The sequence below is a fragment of the Lutjanus erythropterus genome, chromosome 19 (assembly GCF_056507025.1).
Source record: "Lutjanus erythropterus isolate fLutEry1 chromosome 19, fLutEry1.hap2, whole genome shotgun sequence".
NCBI lineage: Eukaryota > Metazoa > Chordata > Actinopteri > Lutjaniformes > Lutjanidae > Lutjanus > Lutjanus erythropterus.
The window spans coordinates 33,820,829-33,834,259 of NC_139335.1; the positions used below are offsets into that span (position 1 = coordinate 33,820,829).

The window sequence follows — 13,431 nt, forward strand, 5'->3', positions numbered from 1 at the left end:
TTTACTTCTGTCTTTTCTTTGTTTCTTCCCTTCATAATCCTATGGATGGCAATTTTACTTCTGGTGCATTCATGACCCCCCCAGGATGAATTGTGATAACTGATTCTATGACTTTTTATCTGACACTATCATCAGGTCCATCCATCCATCTATTTTCTTATCTAGCTTATCCAGGGCCAGGTCGGAGGGGCAGCAGTCTAAGCAGGGATGCCCAGACTTCCCTCTCCCTGGACACTTCCTCCAGGTCTTCCGGGAGGATCCCAAGGCGTTCCCAGGCCAGCCAAGCGACATAGTCACTCCAGCGTGTCCTGGGTCTTCCCCGGGGCCTCCTCCCAGTGGGGCATGCCCGGAACACCTCCCCGGGGAGGCGTCCAGGAGGCATCCGATATAGATGCCCGAGCCACCTCAGCTGGCTCCTTGCGACATTGGACCACCACCTTATCGTGATGGGGTGGTTTGAGAACCTGAATGATTAGGAGCTATGTTGTTGGGGGCTTATTGCCCCTGGTAGGGCGCCTAGGTGATGGGTCAGACTAAGAGTGGTTACAATGCCCCCAATGAGTGGTGAAAGATTAGGGTCGTCTACATCGTCCGGATTGGTGTTACCGGGGCCCCACCCTAGAGCCAGGCCTGGGGTTGGGGCTTGCAGGTGAGCGCCTAGTGGCCGGGTCTTTGCCCACGGGACCCGGTTGGGCCCATCACCCATCGGAGGGTTCAGAAGGGGCCGATGCAGTGTGGTTTGGGTGGCAGTCGTGGGCAGGGGCCCCGACGACCCAACCCCAGGACATGGAAACTGACTATCGTCAGATCAAAATTTTAATTTGTCCATCACTTCATAGTTTATGGAAATCATGACTTCAACTGAAATTCAAATTTACACATAAATTGGCACTCAATCATCATTCAATGCTTTAACTGAAACTTCCACCTCTTTCAACAGTTTAATTCTAATTACTATTTCAACTAATTTACAGTACTGTTTCAGTATTTCAGTTGTTTCAAATGTTTCACCTCCAAAATTTAAACAGTGAACACATGTTAAAACATTCCCAACTCATCCTACACCAGCCCAAATTTTGTCCACCAGTCAAAACCCATTTTAACCTGCACAATGAAACGCAAAACAACTCGGATGAAGCTCATGGTGGATGAATATACTGGTAATTCATAAGGGCTACATTTTTAGAAACAAATAAAATATCTTGTTAATGCATTACATAAATTGTGTGGATTGTGTTTAATGCAGACAGCTTCTACCTTACTAGATACCCTCTGTTATCCAGTAACACCTTGTAATAAATAAGATCTTCCAAAATAACAGCATTTGCCATGGATTTCTAAACGTATAAAAGGCGGGACTTCCCATTGACTCACCAATTGGTACATAGGACACTGGATGTGCTTTGAAAGGTCGTTCCTCATAAACTCGTCTTTCCCGGCAACACTGTCCAATCAAATTAATGAAAGTTCATTTGATCCCGCCCTATAAAACCTCCCGCCCAGTCAAAAACACTGTAGTTCAATAAAGCTTTGTCCGATAGGCTAGAATGACGGAAGTAACACGGCGGTGGGTCAATTCTGTATGAAGGAGGGTTCCTTGTAACCAATGGGCGTTTAGGACGTAGATTGTGCGCTTATAAATGACAAGGTGACAATCTGCACATCCTACATTCATTGACTGCCGCTGTGCGCGAGAGCAGCTAATCCCGGACCCTCCGAAAGCTGTAACAAACCGGTAATATTTGCCTTTCTTCGCTACCATGCTTCACATGTACTGACGTTGGTGCGCGTTTTAAATGCACGGTCGTCTGATATTTAAAGTTAACACCGTGAATCAGTCGCTTGAGCTATTTTAGCTGTCATTGCTAACATTCGTTAGCTAGCAAGGTTCCTTTTAAGAAGGGAACTCTTCATTTGCGAAAGTCTCGCGAGATTTGTAGAGGTTTGTCGCTGTTCTACGTAGCACAGTGTGTAAACTAATTATGTCTAGTAAAGTGACAACGTTATGTTGAAAGTCTGGGTATTCGAAGGGACAGAAAGGACTTGGTAGGAGTTAAGAAAAAACGTGTGGATTATAGTGGGCACTCTCGCGAGATCTGCCGCAGGTCTGGGGTTCCCTTACAGACATGACCGCTAGCAAGCTAGGTCGGCCATTCAATGACTAGGTTCCTAGGACTGACTTCTGAGCCGACTGGTGTGTGTGTGTGTGTGTGCTCTTTGTTAACCCTCGTGACAGGTAATGCAAAAGTAGGACCGTGAGGGAAAGCGTTTCGACTAGCCACTGTGGATGCTGTGCTGCCGGGTGAGCAGCGGGTCACACAGCGGCCACAACACGGCAGAGCTGCGCTCACTCACACTTGAACGTAAAATGTCTGACAGTCTGGGGCCTAACTACCGGGCTGTGAATCAGTCCGCCGCTGCAAGGACATACCTGTCAGAGACCCGCGCTGTCATGTATCCCATTGTCATTGCACTAAAGGAGGTTTATTTTAGCAGAAAGTGCACGGTGCCTACTCTCCAGGCTCAATGTGACCGTCTACGGCTCATTTTTGACCTTCAAGTCTGCAGGCTGGTTAGCTTAGCAACTTAGCTTAGCTGGCGCTCCCCCCTCTTCTACTAGGACGGACAGATCCAGGTCTGAACAGGTGACACGAACATGCAAGCTAACCTCATTCTGCCCATGAGACAATGAAAGTCGTATTTGTGTTTCCATAGAATATTTGATTTGTTGGTTTCCCACTCTAGGCTTACTATGCGAGTCTTTCAGGGAGAAATGTCCTCGAGGTTTCAGCTAATGGCGTCTGGTAGTGTGTAGTATTAAAGCCATTCATTCTGCAGCATGTGTGGATATTTAGCGGTTTATCTGAAGTTGATCCTTGCACTAGTCGTTGCAATTGGATTAGCCTCTTGGTTGAATTGGCCAAGAGCAACAGACCGGAATTGCTCTTCACGATAAACTTGTGGCTAGACTTGACCTTACTCCACACGGTCCTTTCTCTGACCAAGACATTTTTACTGAAAAAGGTTTATTTTCACATGGAGATGGACTTTTATGCTCTGGAAACTTGCTGCATGTGTATACTTTGACCCTGAGTCGTGAACTTAAGGTAACACGTGTCAACAGTAAAGCTGTCAAATCTACAGGTCAGTAAAGAACAAACTGTCCCCCAGAGCTGCAGCACACACCTTTTTGAATATCCAGCTGCTCAAACTTACAAAGGGTGCACAATGTTTTAAATTACATGGAAAGTCACCTAAATTATAAACCAGAAGTGCTTGTAAAGCACCTATGATGTGTATAAAGCTGATCGCTTGTTCTTATACAGTAGTGTGCTGTGGTGTTTCAGTGTCTCATCAACTCGTACAACCTCTAGATGTCAGCCTTTCATTCATATTCATAAGCTGTCAGTAGCTGCACTGTTAACATGTGTAACTGAAATGTTCCAGGTTTGATTCATGCAACAGCCTTTAACCAGATCACTGAATCTGCTGCTCGATCAAGCAGAAGTGTCTGTGCATGAAAACACTGACTACAATTGTTTCCTCTCTCTGCAGCTCCCAGCCATGTATGCCTGCGCCAAGTTTGTCACTTCTCCTGCTGTGGTACGTCAGCTGAAATCCTTTTCTTGGGAGACAATATTCTTTAGACCCATGAAAGTATAGTTGTTCGTGTTTGAGGTTTATAACTTTGGAAGCTGCTTAATTTTTCTGACTTATTGAGCATCAAGAGTTGATTGTGTTTTTTTTAACTGTTGTGCAGCTCTTATCTCATATAGAAAAGAATAAACTAAGCAGTTAAATGTAAGTGACTACATTCAGTTTCATGGCTATGTGAGCTTTTTTGCATCTTTATTTATCTTCTGGGTCACAGTAGTTGTGAATGACAGCCATATTTGGTCCATGTTCTATGACAGTTGCACAGTTCGTGGCATTTCCATGTCAGCTGACACTGCAGCATTTAGGCATCTCAGTCATGGAGGTATTGTGGAGGACAAAGTTCCATATTTACATCTGTCACTCTGATGTTCTGCTTGTCCTCCTGAACAGTGCAAGTTGTTCATACATAATGTACACTGAGGGCAGGGCTAAGTAGATACTAATGTAGACTTCTTATCAATCACATCTTGACATCGGTCTGGCTCACTGCTATTGCAAATTGCTGGCAATAGACCAATCATAACCAGCAGAGCAGAATGTGACAGTCTGATCAATCACTTTATAGTATTGACAAGTATCGTCATTTGACAGAGTAGTTTTTTAATTATTAGGGATGCACATTATTTATTTTACCAAATAACAATAATTACCGGCTTTTCGTGGCTGATACTAGGGCTAGCTAGTATTGCAACAGTAGTACCAGTACCATTATCCTTGAATGTGATACAAATGCCAATAGACGACTTGATTACAGTAGTTGGCCAGTTAGTCCTTCCATTAAATCTAACATCTACTGTGATAAGCTGTGTGGAAAACTATACAAATAGTCATTTACAGGATTGAATATAGGTATTTTTTTGACTACTTGGGAGTGGCTTATTTTGATTGTATCACAGATACAATAAGATAACAGATTTTTTTTGTATTTTAAAAGGTTCATATTCACCTGTAGTTTATGTACACCTGAACGTAAGAAAGGGCAAGATGCAGTGAGCAAAGATGGGGGATTTAATATCCCACAGCTCTGAACAAACCAAATCTGACATTGTTAAAACAGAATTGACTCTGAAAATTAGTTTTCAGCAGTACAGTACAGCAAATATTACAATATACTTTGGCTTTTAATACAGCATTTGTTTACGAATTCAAAGTTTTGACATAATCTGTCAAACCAGATTATTGCTGAAATTTATTGGCTGTAATTTATTGGAATCTTTTTAAATTTAAGGATTTTTTCCATCCTTGGTTATTATTCTGTTCACCAGTTTTACAAAATACAATGTCTTATGGCTGACAAAAGGCAGTAGTTATGAAAATGTGATCATTCCCAAAAACGATAACGATTTAATGTCATTGTATAAGTTTCAGTGAATGTCATTGTGCACCAAAAGCGCGAAATATTTTTGGTCTGTACCATAGGAAATGTATTGAACAGTGACCTATTATGGAAGTGTGCTAATACAGTTAACTTTGTCTCTGTAGCTGCGTGGGGGGTCCAGAGTCCTCGCCCGGCCAGTCTCAGTCTCCCTCTTCAACAGACCTGAAGCCACAGTGGAGCAGCAGGTCAGTCCTCTGACCTTCAGTGATCAACTGTCCTTAAATGGATTTTTCCTCCTTGCAGCACACCAGGGTGCCATGATGAGGACATTTTCCCACCAGTTAAACTTGACAACATTGGCATTGGCAATTACATCAACTTTTTACTAGAAAAGATGAGTCTCGTTATCTGCAACATTAGGGCTCTGATTTTGATCTTTGTTAGCTCTTGTCCACAAAATGCTCAGAAGGTTGGTTCATTACATTTTGTGTTGCCAGGTCTATTAAACATCGCCCACACTCACCCAAACATCTGTAGGTGATGTCCACAGATAAGCTGTAAAGAAGCGCCAACATTACGTACACTCCTTGTCTGGCTAGTGTAGGCACATTAGCACCAGCAAAAAAAAAAACCCTTGTCGGTGTTCATTTAAAAAAAAAAAAATAAATAAATAAATAAATAAAAAAATATGTGGGCAAGTAATGTAATGCATGTATGCTTAAGCATTTGCACTGCAGCCTGACTACCGTGGCCTGTCTGCAACACACCTGACTAATCATGGGATGCTGTCATTTTATTAAAGGGATAATTCACCTAAAAATGAAAATTTAGTCATTATCTTCTCACCCTCATGCCAATTGAGGGTCGGGTTTAGTTTGTTTTCATGTGAAACTCCAGCAGTGTTCTGTGCTATAACAGTGTTTCAGAATCTCAAACAATGGAAGTGAAGTCTCGTAAAGTCCGAAATGTCATTCACGTGCACACACCACACACACCCAGTTCAGACGGTGTGCATGTGAACGTGACCCCAAGCTAAGGATCTACAGTGAAGATTCAGGCTAAAAACAGGGTGACCATTTACTTCCATTGTTTGGGAGATTCTGCAATGCTGTTTTCCTGTGAAACTCAGCAGTGTTTTGTGGTCTAAAAAAAAAAACCTAAACCCACCCTTCATTCAGCATTAGTGAATACATAATGACTGAATTTTCATTTTTGGGTGAACAATCCCTTTAAGGATAGCTACCTCAAGTTTACATAAAAAAAAAAAAAGACTATCATCACAGCAACATTAGCACAAAACAGACTCCTGCACAGATTCTGGCTAAAACTTTGTTCTGCAGTATTAAGACAGAACATATTTATGAACAAAGAGTGATGGTTGGTTTACTAATGTCGTCCAGCTTTACAACTTATCTGCCATCTCACCTTAAGATGTCTTCAATTAATGATATCAGATTTCACCACCTTGGTGTGCCAGCAAGGGGAGGACGATATGGTCTTAAAATGATGTGATATTTTAGAGTATTCTGGGATAACGATCTTCTTGACAAGATGACAAAATACTGACATTTTTTTGTTTAGAACACAATAGCTGACCTGTCAAGCTTAACCTGGTGCATCTGCTTGTGGTGGTAATATCAGTTTTGCCCCTTCTGAAATTAGTCTTGTACTTCTTACATATGGCTATTGTTTACTGTACATCTGATCTTTTGTAACCTCAATGCTGAAGTTGCTCCCCCTTCTTGGAATTCATTTCTCCACTGAAATATTGCCATTATCACAATGTAAAAAAATCATAAGGACATATTGTGATTATGGCACACCACTAGTGTCAGCATCCCTCACATCTTGCAGTTTAACAATTCAGTTTCTTTGTCTTAAAATACTATGTGGGTGACTTGCAGTGGATACAAATGAAATGCATAAATGGCATTCACGTTGTTGCTCTTGGCTGATACAGTGGTGGCATATACTGTAGCTGTTTCCCTCCTCCTTCAGGCTCTGTTGCCAGTCAGCCAGTCTGCAGTCCTGACCCGCTCCTTCCAGACCAGCGCTGTCTCCCGGGACATTGACACTGCCGCCAAGTTCATTGGTGCTGGTGCTGCCACAGTGGGTGTGGCCGGCTCAGGAGCTGGAATCGGAACAGTGTTCGGCAGCCTCATCATTGGCTATGCCAGGTAGGTTTTTTACATGATCTGTCTGGATGATCAACAGCAGCCTGAAGTGTTTACAGCTGTGACACTGTTCTTCAGTCCCTGATATCACTGAACCGGGTTTTAAAAGCCAGATCTCCTCAAAACTGATGAGGGGCTTAATAAAAACATATGGAAGAGGCAGTCCCAGACAGATTCTCTCCTTTTTTTAATAAATTGACATGGACATCAACATATTGGCCTTTTGATCCCTCCGAAGGGATTAGGAGGAGTGTCTGCATCTGTAGCAGTGGAACATCTCAAACTATTCAGATAAGTGTTCACAAGACTGTCTTGACTTTGGAAACTGTAGCTTGAAAAAAAAAAAAAAAAGATCACAACTCAAGGTCCTAGTATTTAAAGATTTAACAACACCAGTCTTCATCTGTAGATGAAGTTTGGTGTTTGCAAGGTGGTGGTCCCTGAGTTAAGATTTGTCATAAAACAGGACCATGACTTCATAGTGACATAATCTACTGACTGCCTCACATTTTATATATTAGTATTTATTTTACATATATATTTATACAATAGAGAAAGAAACTGAACAAAAAATAATTTGTTCTTTAAAACGGGTGATTTTATTTCCATAAATGAACAGAAGGTAATATTAATCAATATTAACATTTTAAGATGTTAAAGGATGCCCTTAAATGGGCAGTTTGAAGTATAACATAATAAACCATCTCTCAAACAAAGCCAAGCTGCTTATTCTGACTCTTCATGTGGAGCCCCATGGACAGAGGGTTTGTACATGTTATGGGCCAGTCACATGTGGACTCAAAAGCTGTGACAACAACAAGCTGCTTTTCATGGAGAGTGAGATATGGTGTCGCAGCCTGGTGTCATCTGCTGAGCTGCAGAGCTTTAAAGGAAATCTAGCAGCACAGTAGGGGGAAGTTGATTTTAAAAAATCAACTTAATGCAAATGTGAGTGACAACCAGTTGCTCCTGTTTGTTCCGATTCCTGCAAAAGCTGAGTTGTTTACTACTCAGCTCCAGAGGAGCAGGGATCATTTCCAGTGCAGATCAGAACTGTGCTGCTTGGGTGTCATTGTTGTATTAAAGGAGTTTTAACAAGGCATACAACATTTGAAAGAAAAAAAAAAAAAAAAAAAAAAGTTTAACAAACTTTAACAGCTACCTGGTGTGTAGTATGGTGGCTGCATCAGAACTCAACTGTCCACTCAGAGTGGCGTATGTAAATGGTGTGCACAACATGACACAAAGATGGGGCTGTTGAAGTGACAGGATTTCCTCTGTGGCTATTAGGTTTGCCTCAACAGCTCAGTCTACAGTATTGGCATCTGTTTTTTTTTGTTCTTGCAAATTATTTCACGATGAATGAAGCAAACTATTAACATATCATTATATGTGGATCTCAACTTATTGCCCAGTGGGAAACTGTATGGTCTGAGCCAGCTGGGTGCTAGTCATAGTTACAAAGTAAATGAATTCCACCAGTTTAACCTTTCTCACAGGTAGCTATAACTTTACTTCAAGGGCATGCCTATCATGTATGTTTTCATACAGCAGCAACGCATCCTTACACCAGTGAGGATCACACAGAACAGTCCATCTTCTGTGCAACAAAGTAACAGTCCATGCTTTCACGTAAAGCAATGTGGGGAAAAAAAGTTACCAGCACCTGAACACCTTAACTTATTTCCTTGGCTTCAAAAGATGCTGAGCAGTTTCTCTTGATTGTCTCTCAATATTACAACATTAGTTCAGCATCACCCCAGCCTGTGGTAGTAGCCACTTATTATGCAGGTATAAACAGGTTGACCTACAAACTGAACAGTAAAACAACATAAAACATGGCAAAACTTTCAGCTTCCAAGTTTAAAATTGGGTCACAGACAGCCAGTATTGATCAGTAGTTGAGCTTGAACTCATTGTTAGATTTTATTTTTGAAGCACTGATTGATTCTAATAAATCACACATTAAAGTGATGGTGGCTTGCCGTTCCCTGTTGTTGGCTTGTTAATGGCACAATATTTGAAAATTGCAGTGACTGCAGCAGGCCTACACACAGAGCTCTGGCTTTATGTGAGGCCAAAGACTGCCTGCTACTTTCCATCTGTATGTGTGGACATGGTGTTGGTGAGAGCAACACTGATCAGCTGTCTGTGTAAAACCCACCCTGAGACTCCAGAAAGTTGCTGGTCCTGACTAAGCAAAACTCATCAGCTGCTGGCTCCAGCTGTAAAGATATCATCTTAACATGACAAGAAGGTAAATAAAATGTCAGACCACTGTGTTCACAAGCAGTATAACTTATCAGTTCAGTGGTTCTGATCCAAGACAGAGCAGTGGAAGAATGTGTATAGGTAATCAAAAGATACAAAGGTAAAATGCCTGTCTACCATTACAGACAAGCCCTGACCTACAAATTGTTCTGTTGATGGAAGAGAACGTGCTTGCTTTATTTCAGACCCCATCAAAAATCACTTTTATATTTAAGTGAAAATTGCATGCAAAAATTATCATCCCTACAAATTTAAGACATTTTTCCTTGCATGTATTCAGCCTTAATGGAACCAATCCAAAATGAAGTACACCTGAGCTCACCCAAACAGAACTGTGGCCACAGTTAAAAAGCAGAAATGTCTTTTGTTACATGTGATAGGTCACACTGAATCTTGCCTCAAAACATTCACATGTACATGTCAGCCAGAAGGCATCTAAAACACCCAGGCTGTTGCTTAGGGTTTAAACACATAACGGGGTGGTATTGTTTAAATATTCAGTATTTGGCACGACAACATTTTGCATACTATATGTATCTTGTCTTGATTGTGGTAAAATGACTGTTTGACTTTGTGCCTCTCTGTTGTCCTCTACAGGAACCCCTCCCTGAAGCAGCAGCTCTTCTCCTATGCCATCCTGGGCTTTGCTCTGTCTGAGGCTATGGGTCTCTTCTGTCTGATGGTGGCATTCCTTATCCTGTTTGCCATGTAAACCTGGAAACATGCCCACAACTCCCTTTCACCCACCCCTTTCTTCCCCCCTGTCTCCTTTCCTTCCTTGCTCCCTTCTCCCTCCCTTTCTTCCATCCGGAGGGGGGTTTCCAGCATGGGAACTCTGAATGAGCTGGTACGCCATTCCAATCGACGGGAAAAATATTAAAGGAAAAATAATCACATCTGAGGGTAACAAACCTCCAATCCAACATTTTTATGTTCCTACGCTTATTTTTGTTTTTCAGAAGTTTTATGTAAAACCTCACTTCGGTTGAATCTGTCCAAAATAAATGGTTGGGATAACTAAAAACCATCTGCAGTGTTCATCGTCTTTCTTAGGTTAGGTCACAGACAGCTGATATTTATCCGTCACTGAGCCTGAACTGGCCCAAAAACTCACACATAATCAAAATACCAGTAAACTTTTTATTCTTTCAGCTCTTCTTTCCACTGAGGTTTGAGACAAAAGCAGTGATTTGTGCTGGAACTTTGACATGGTGTCAATTAGTCTGGAGACAGTAAATATTCAGTAAATGACCTGTCACTCAAAAGGTTTGCATATATCCCACACAAGCACTTCTCTCTTTATTACCATAACACCAGTGACTGTTAGACCAATAAGAATTTGATTGAAAAAGAGCTTATTGACCAACTTGCCACCAGGTGTCAACCCTAAAAATATGAACAAATGTGTACAGAGAATAAATGCCATACAATGACATTTTGCCTTTCTGTGGGAAAAAAAAACTGTATGGGACACTCTTGGAGAGTAGCAAGGTCCTGACTGGGGTTAATAATGTAACAGTGTGTATAATGTACACTGTGTACCACCTCAAAAAATATTGAGCTCTCCAAGTACCACTTTTCTGTTTTGCATCATTTGGTGCTAGCAGATGCTGTGGACACCTCACTGGAACTTCCTCAGTAGACACTAGCAGTTGTGCTTGGTTGGTTGTAAAATTATTTTAAATTGTTGATCAGTGTTTCCCCAAGCCTCAGATGATGTCCTTAAATGTCTCTTGTCCACAACCCATAGATTATGGAAGGCTAAAGAAAACAAAAACATTCACACATTAAGAAGCTGGAATGAGGGAATTTTGACTTTTTTTCTTAAAAAATATAGTCACACTGATTAATCAATTATCAAAATAGCTGTAGATTAATTTGATAATTATTTAATCATTGCAGCTCTACAATAAATCATAACTGTCTCAGGTATTGTCAAGTAACTTATAAATAATAACAAGCATATTGTTGTTTGTCAGATATTGAAAGTGAATACCAATATGAAACTGCAAAAGCACAGAGAAATTCACAACATGCCTATGCCTATATTATAGCAATTATTAAAAAAGTATTTATTTAGGAAAATGTTCCCTGTTCTTGTTTAATAGTGGTTGGCATCTATCTTAATAGAGCATTAATGCAAGGTTGCCCCCTCTCTTTGTGTGGTTTTTTTTGTTTGTTTGTTTGTTTTTACAAATTGTACAGTGCACATGTGGCTTCCTGTATTTTAGGCTGGTATCTGAACAAGTGAAACATCAGTCAGGTATTTGCTGTTCTAAATGTTAAAACAAGCTGGCAACCAGAAGTGTTAATATTTTCTGGCAGAACCAAGATTCCCCATCATCAGCTGTGATTGAGGTAAACATGGCAGCTTACGAAATGATCTGCCAGTTGTGAAAAATACCAAAATGTTTGGCTTATTTAGATGTACTGTTAACTTCAACACAATCACAAGAATTATGTTTTCATGCAAGCAACAACATGTTATCCAACTGTCAAGTATACTGTCATGTCTTACATATGGTCATTGAAATGTTTTAAAGGAATAGTTCATCCCAAAATGAAAATTCAGTCATTGTCTTCTCACCCTCATGCTGATTGAGGGTCAGGTTTATCTGCAGAACACTACTGGAGTTTCACAGGAAAACAGTGTTGCAGAATCTCCCAAACAATGAAAGTGTATGGTGAGCAGTTTTCAAACAGAAAAAACAACTGGAAAGACACCACGAATTCCCTCCATAGTGCTTGTCTGGAGTAATCCAGGTCTCCTAAAGTTCGAGCATGCTGGTTGCACACTGTCTCACCACACACATCTAGTCCAGACAGTGTGCACGTGAACGTGGCTTTAAGCTAAAGATCTACAGTGAAGATTCAGGCTAAAAACATGGTGTAAACAACATTTTTTAGTCAACTTTGCATGCTTTAGGAGACTTTGATTACGGCAGATGAGCAGTATGGAGTCATTTCATGTTTTTATTCTGTTGGGGTTTTTCTCCATTGTCTGGGAGATTTTGCAACACTGTTTTCCTGTGAAACTCTAGTAGTGTTGTATGGAAATAACCCAACCCTTAGGCGGCATGAGGGTGAAAAGATAATGACTGAATTTTAATTTTTGGATGAACTATGCCTTTAAAACATTTCAATGACAATATGTAAGATGTAACAGTACATTTGAAAACTTGTTGGAGCTCTTGTGAAAACACAATATTTGTGATAATCTTGAAGTTAACAGTCCCCAACAGTGTTTGGTGGATTTCAAAACTAAACTTGACCCTCAATCGGTATGAGGGTGAGAAGATAATGACTGAATTTACATTTTTGGGTGAGCTATCCCTTCAAGTGCTGGCTCCCAATCTTGGTATCCTGACCTCCACTAGGGGTCGCCACTTTGGGGTTGCAAGATGTCTTGATGTTAATGGGGTTTAAGAAACCTGAAAAATATATACACAGTGTGCTAAATTCTCTGCCTTTTATTAATATCTGTGAAGAAAGCTAAACAAAACTGTTGTTTTTAAAGTTTAGATGGTTAAACTGGATGTTATTGAACTGCGTGAGTGCACAGTGACGACCTGAACACAAGCTGTTTCACAGAGCCAGACGAGAAAAGTATGCAGTTCAAATAGCCAAACAGCAAACAATGGCCCAGTGTCAGAGAGAGGAAACACTGTATTTGTGTAGAAAGAACTGATGTTAGAAGAACTGAATTAGTAGAAACAAATTGCTACATGGTAGTTATAAACAACTCAACAAATAAAACACCACAGGAAGCATCATGTACGGTAGGACTAGTGTCAGCGGTATGTGATTGTGTAATACTTGACTGAAACATGCCAAAACATGCTATTACACACTTGAGGGAGAGGTACACTACATGTACGGCATTGGAGATTATACCAGATTCCGCTAATGTCATGTTTAGTTGTCATAATATAGGACTCACTCATTTCCAGGTACTGGGGAATAGGAAGTAGTTATTAACATGGTCTGGATGTCACATCACAAGAGATTAAT

General features: G+C 40.8%; 1 protein-coding gene across 1 annotated transcript; it reads left to right on the top strand.

Moving 5' to 3' along the window:
* Nucleotides 1–1,622: 1,622 nt before the first annotated feature.
* On the top strand, nucleotides 1,623–10,447 carry atp5mc1 (ATP synthase membrane subunit c locus 1). The gene is made up of 5 exons (XM_084743652.1): nucleotides 1,623–1,735; nucleotides 3,556–3,603; nucleotides 5,140–5,220; nucleotides 6,974–7,152; nucleotides 10,018–10,447. Exons 2-5 carry the CDS (start codon nucleotides 3,565–3,567, stop codon nucleotides 10,130–10,132), a joined length of 414 nt encoding a protein of 137 aa, XP_084599778.1. The 5' UTR covers nucleotides 1,623–1,735; nucleotides 3,556–3,564; the 3' UTR covers nucleotides 10,133–10,447.
* The last annotated feature ends 2,984 nt before the right edge of the window (nucleotides 10,448–13,431 follow it).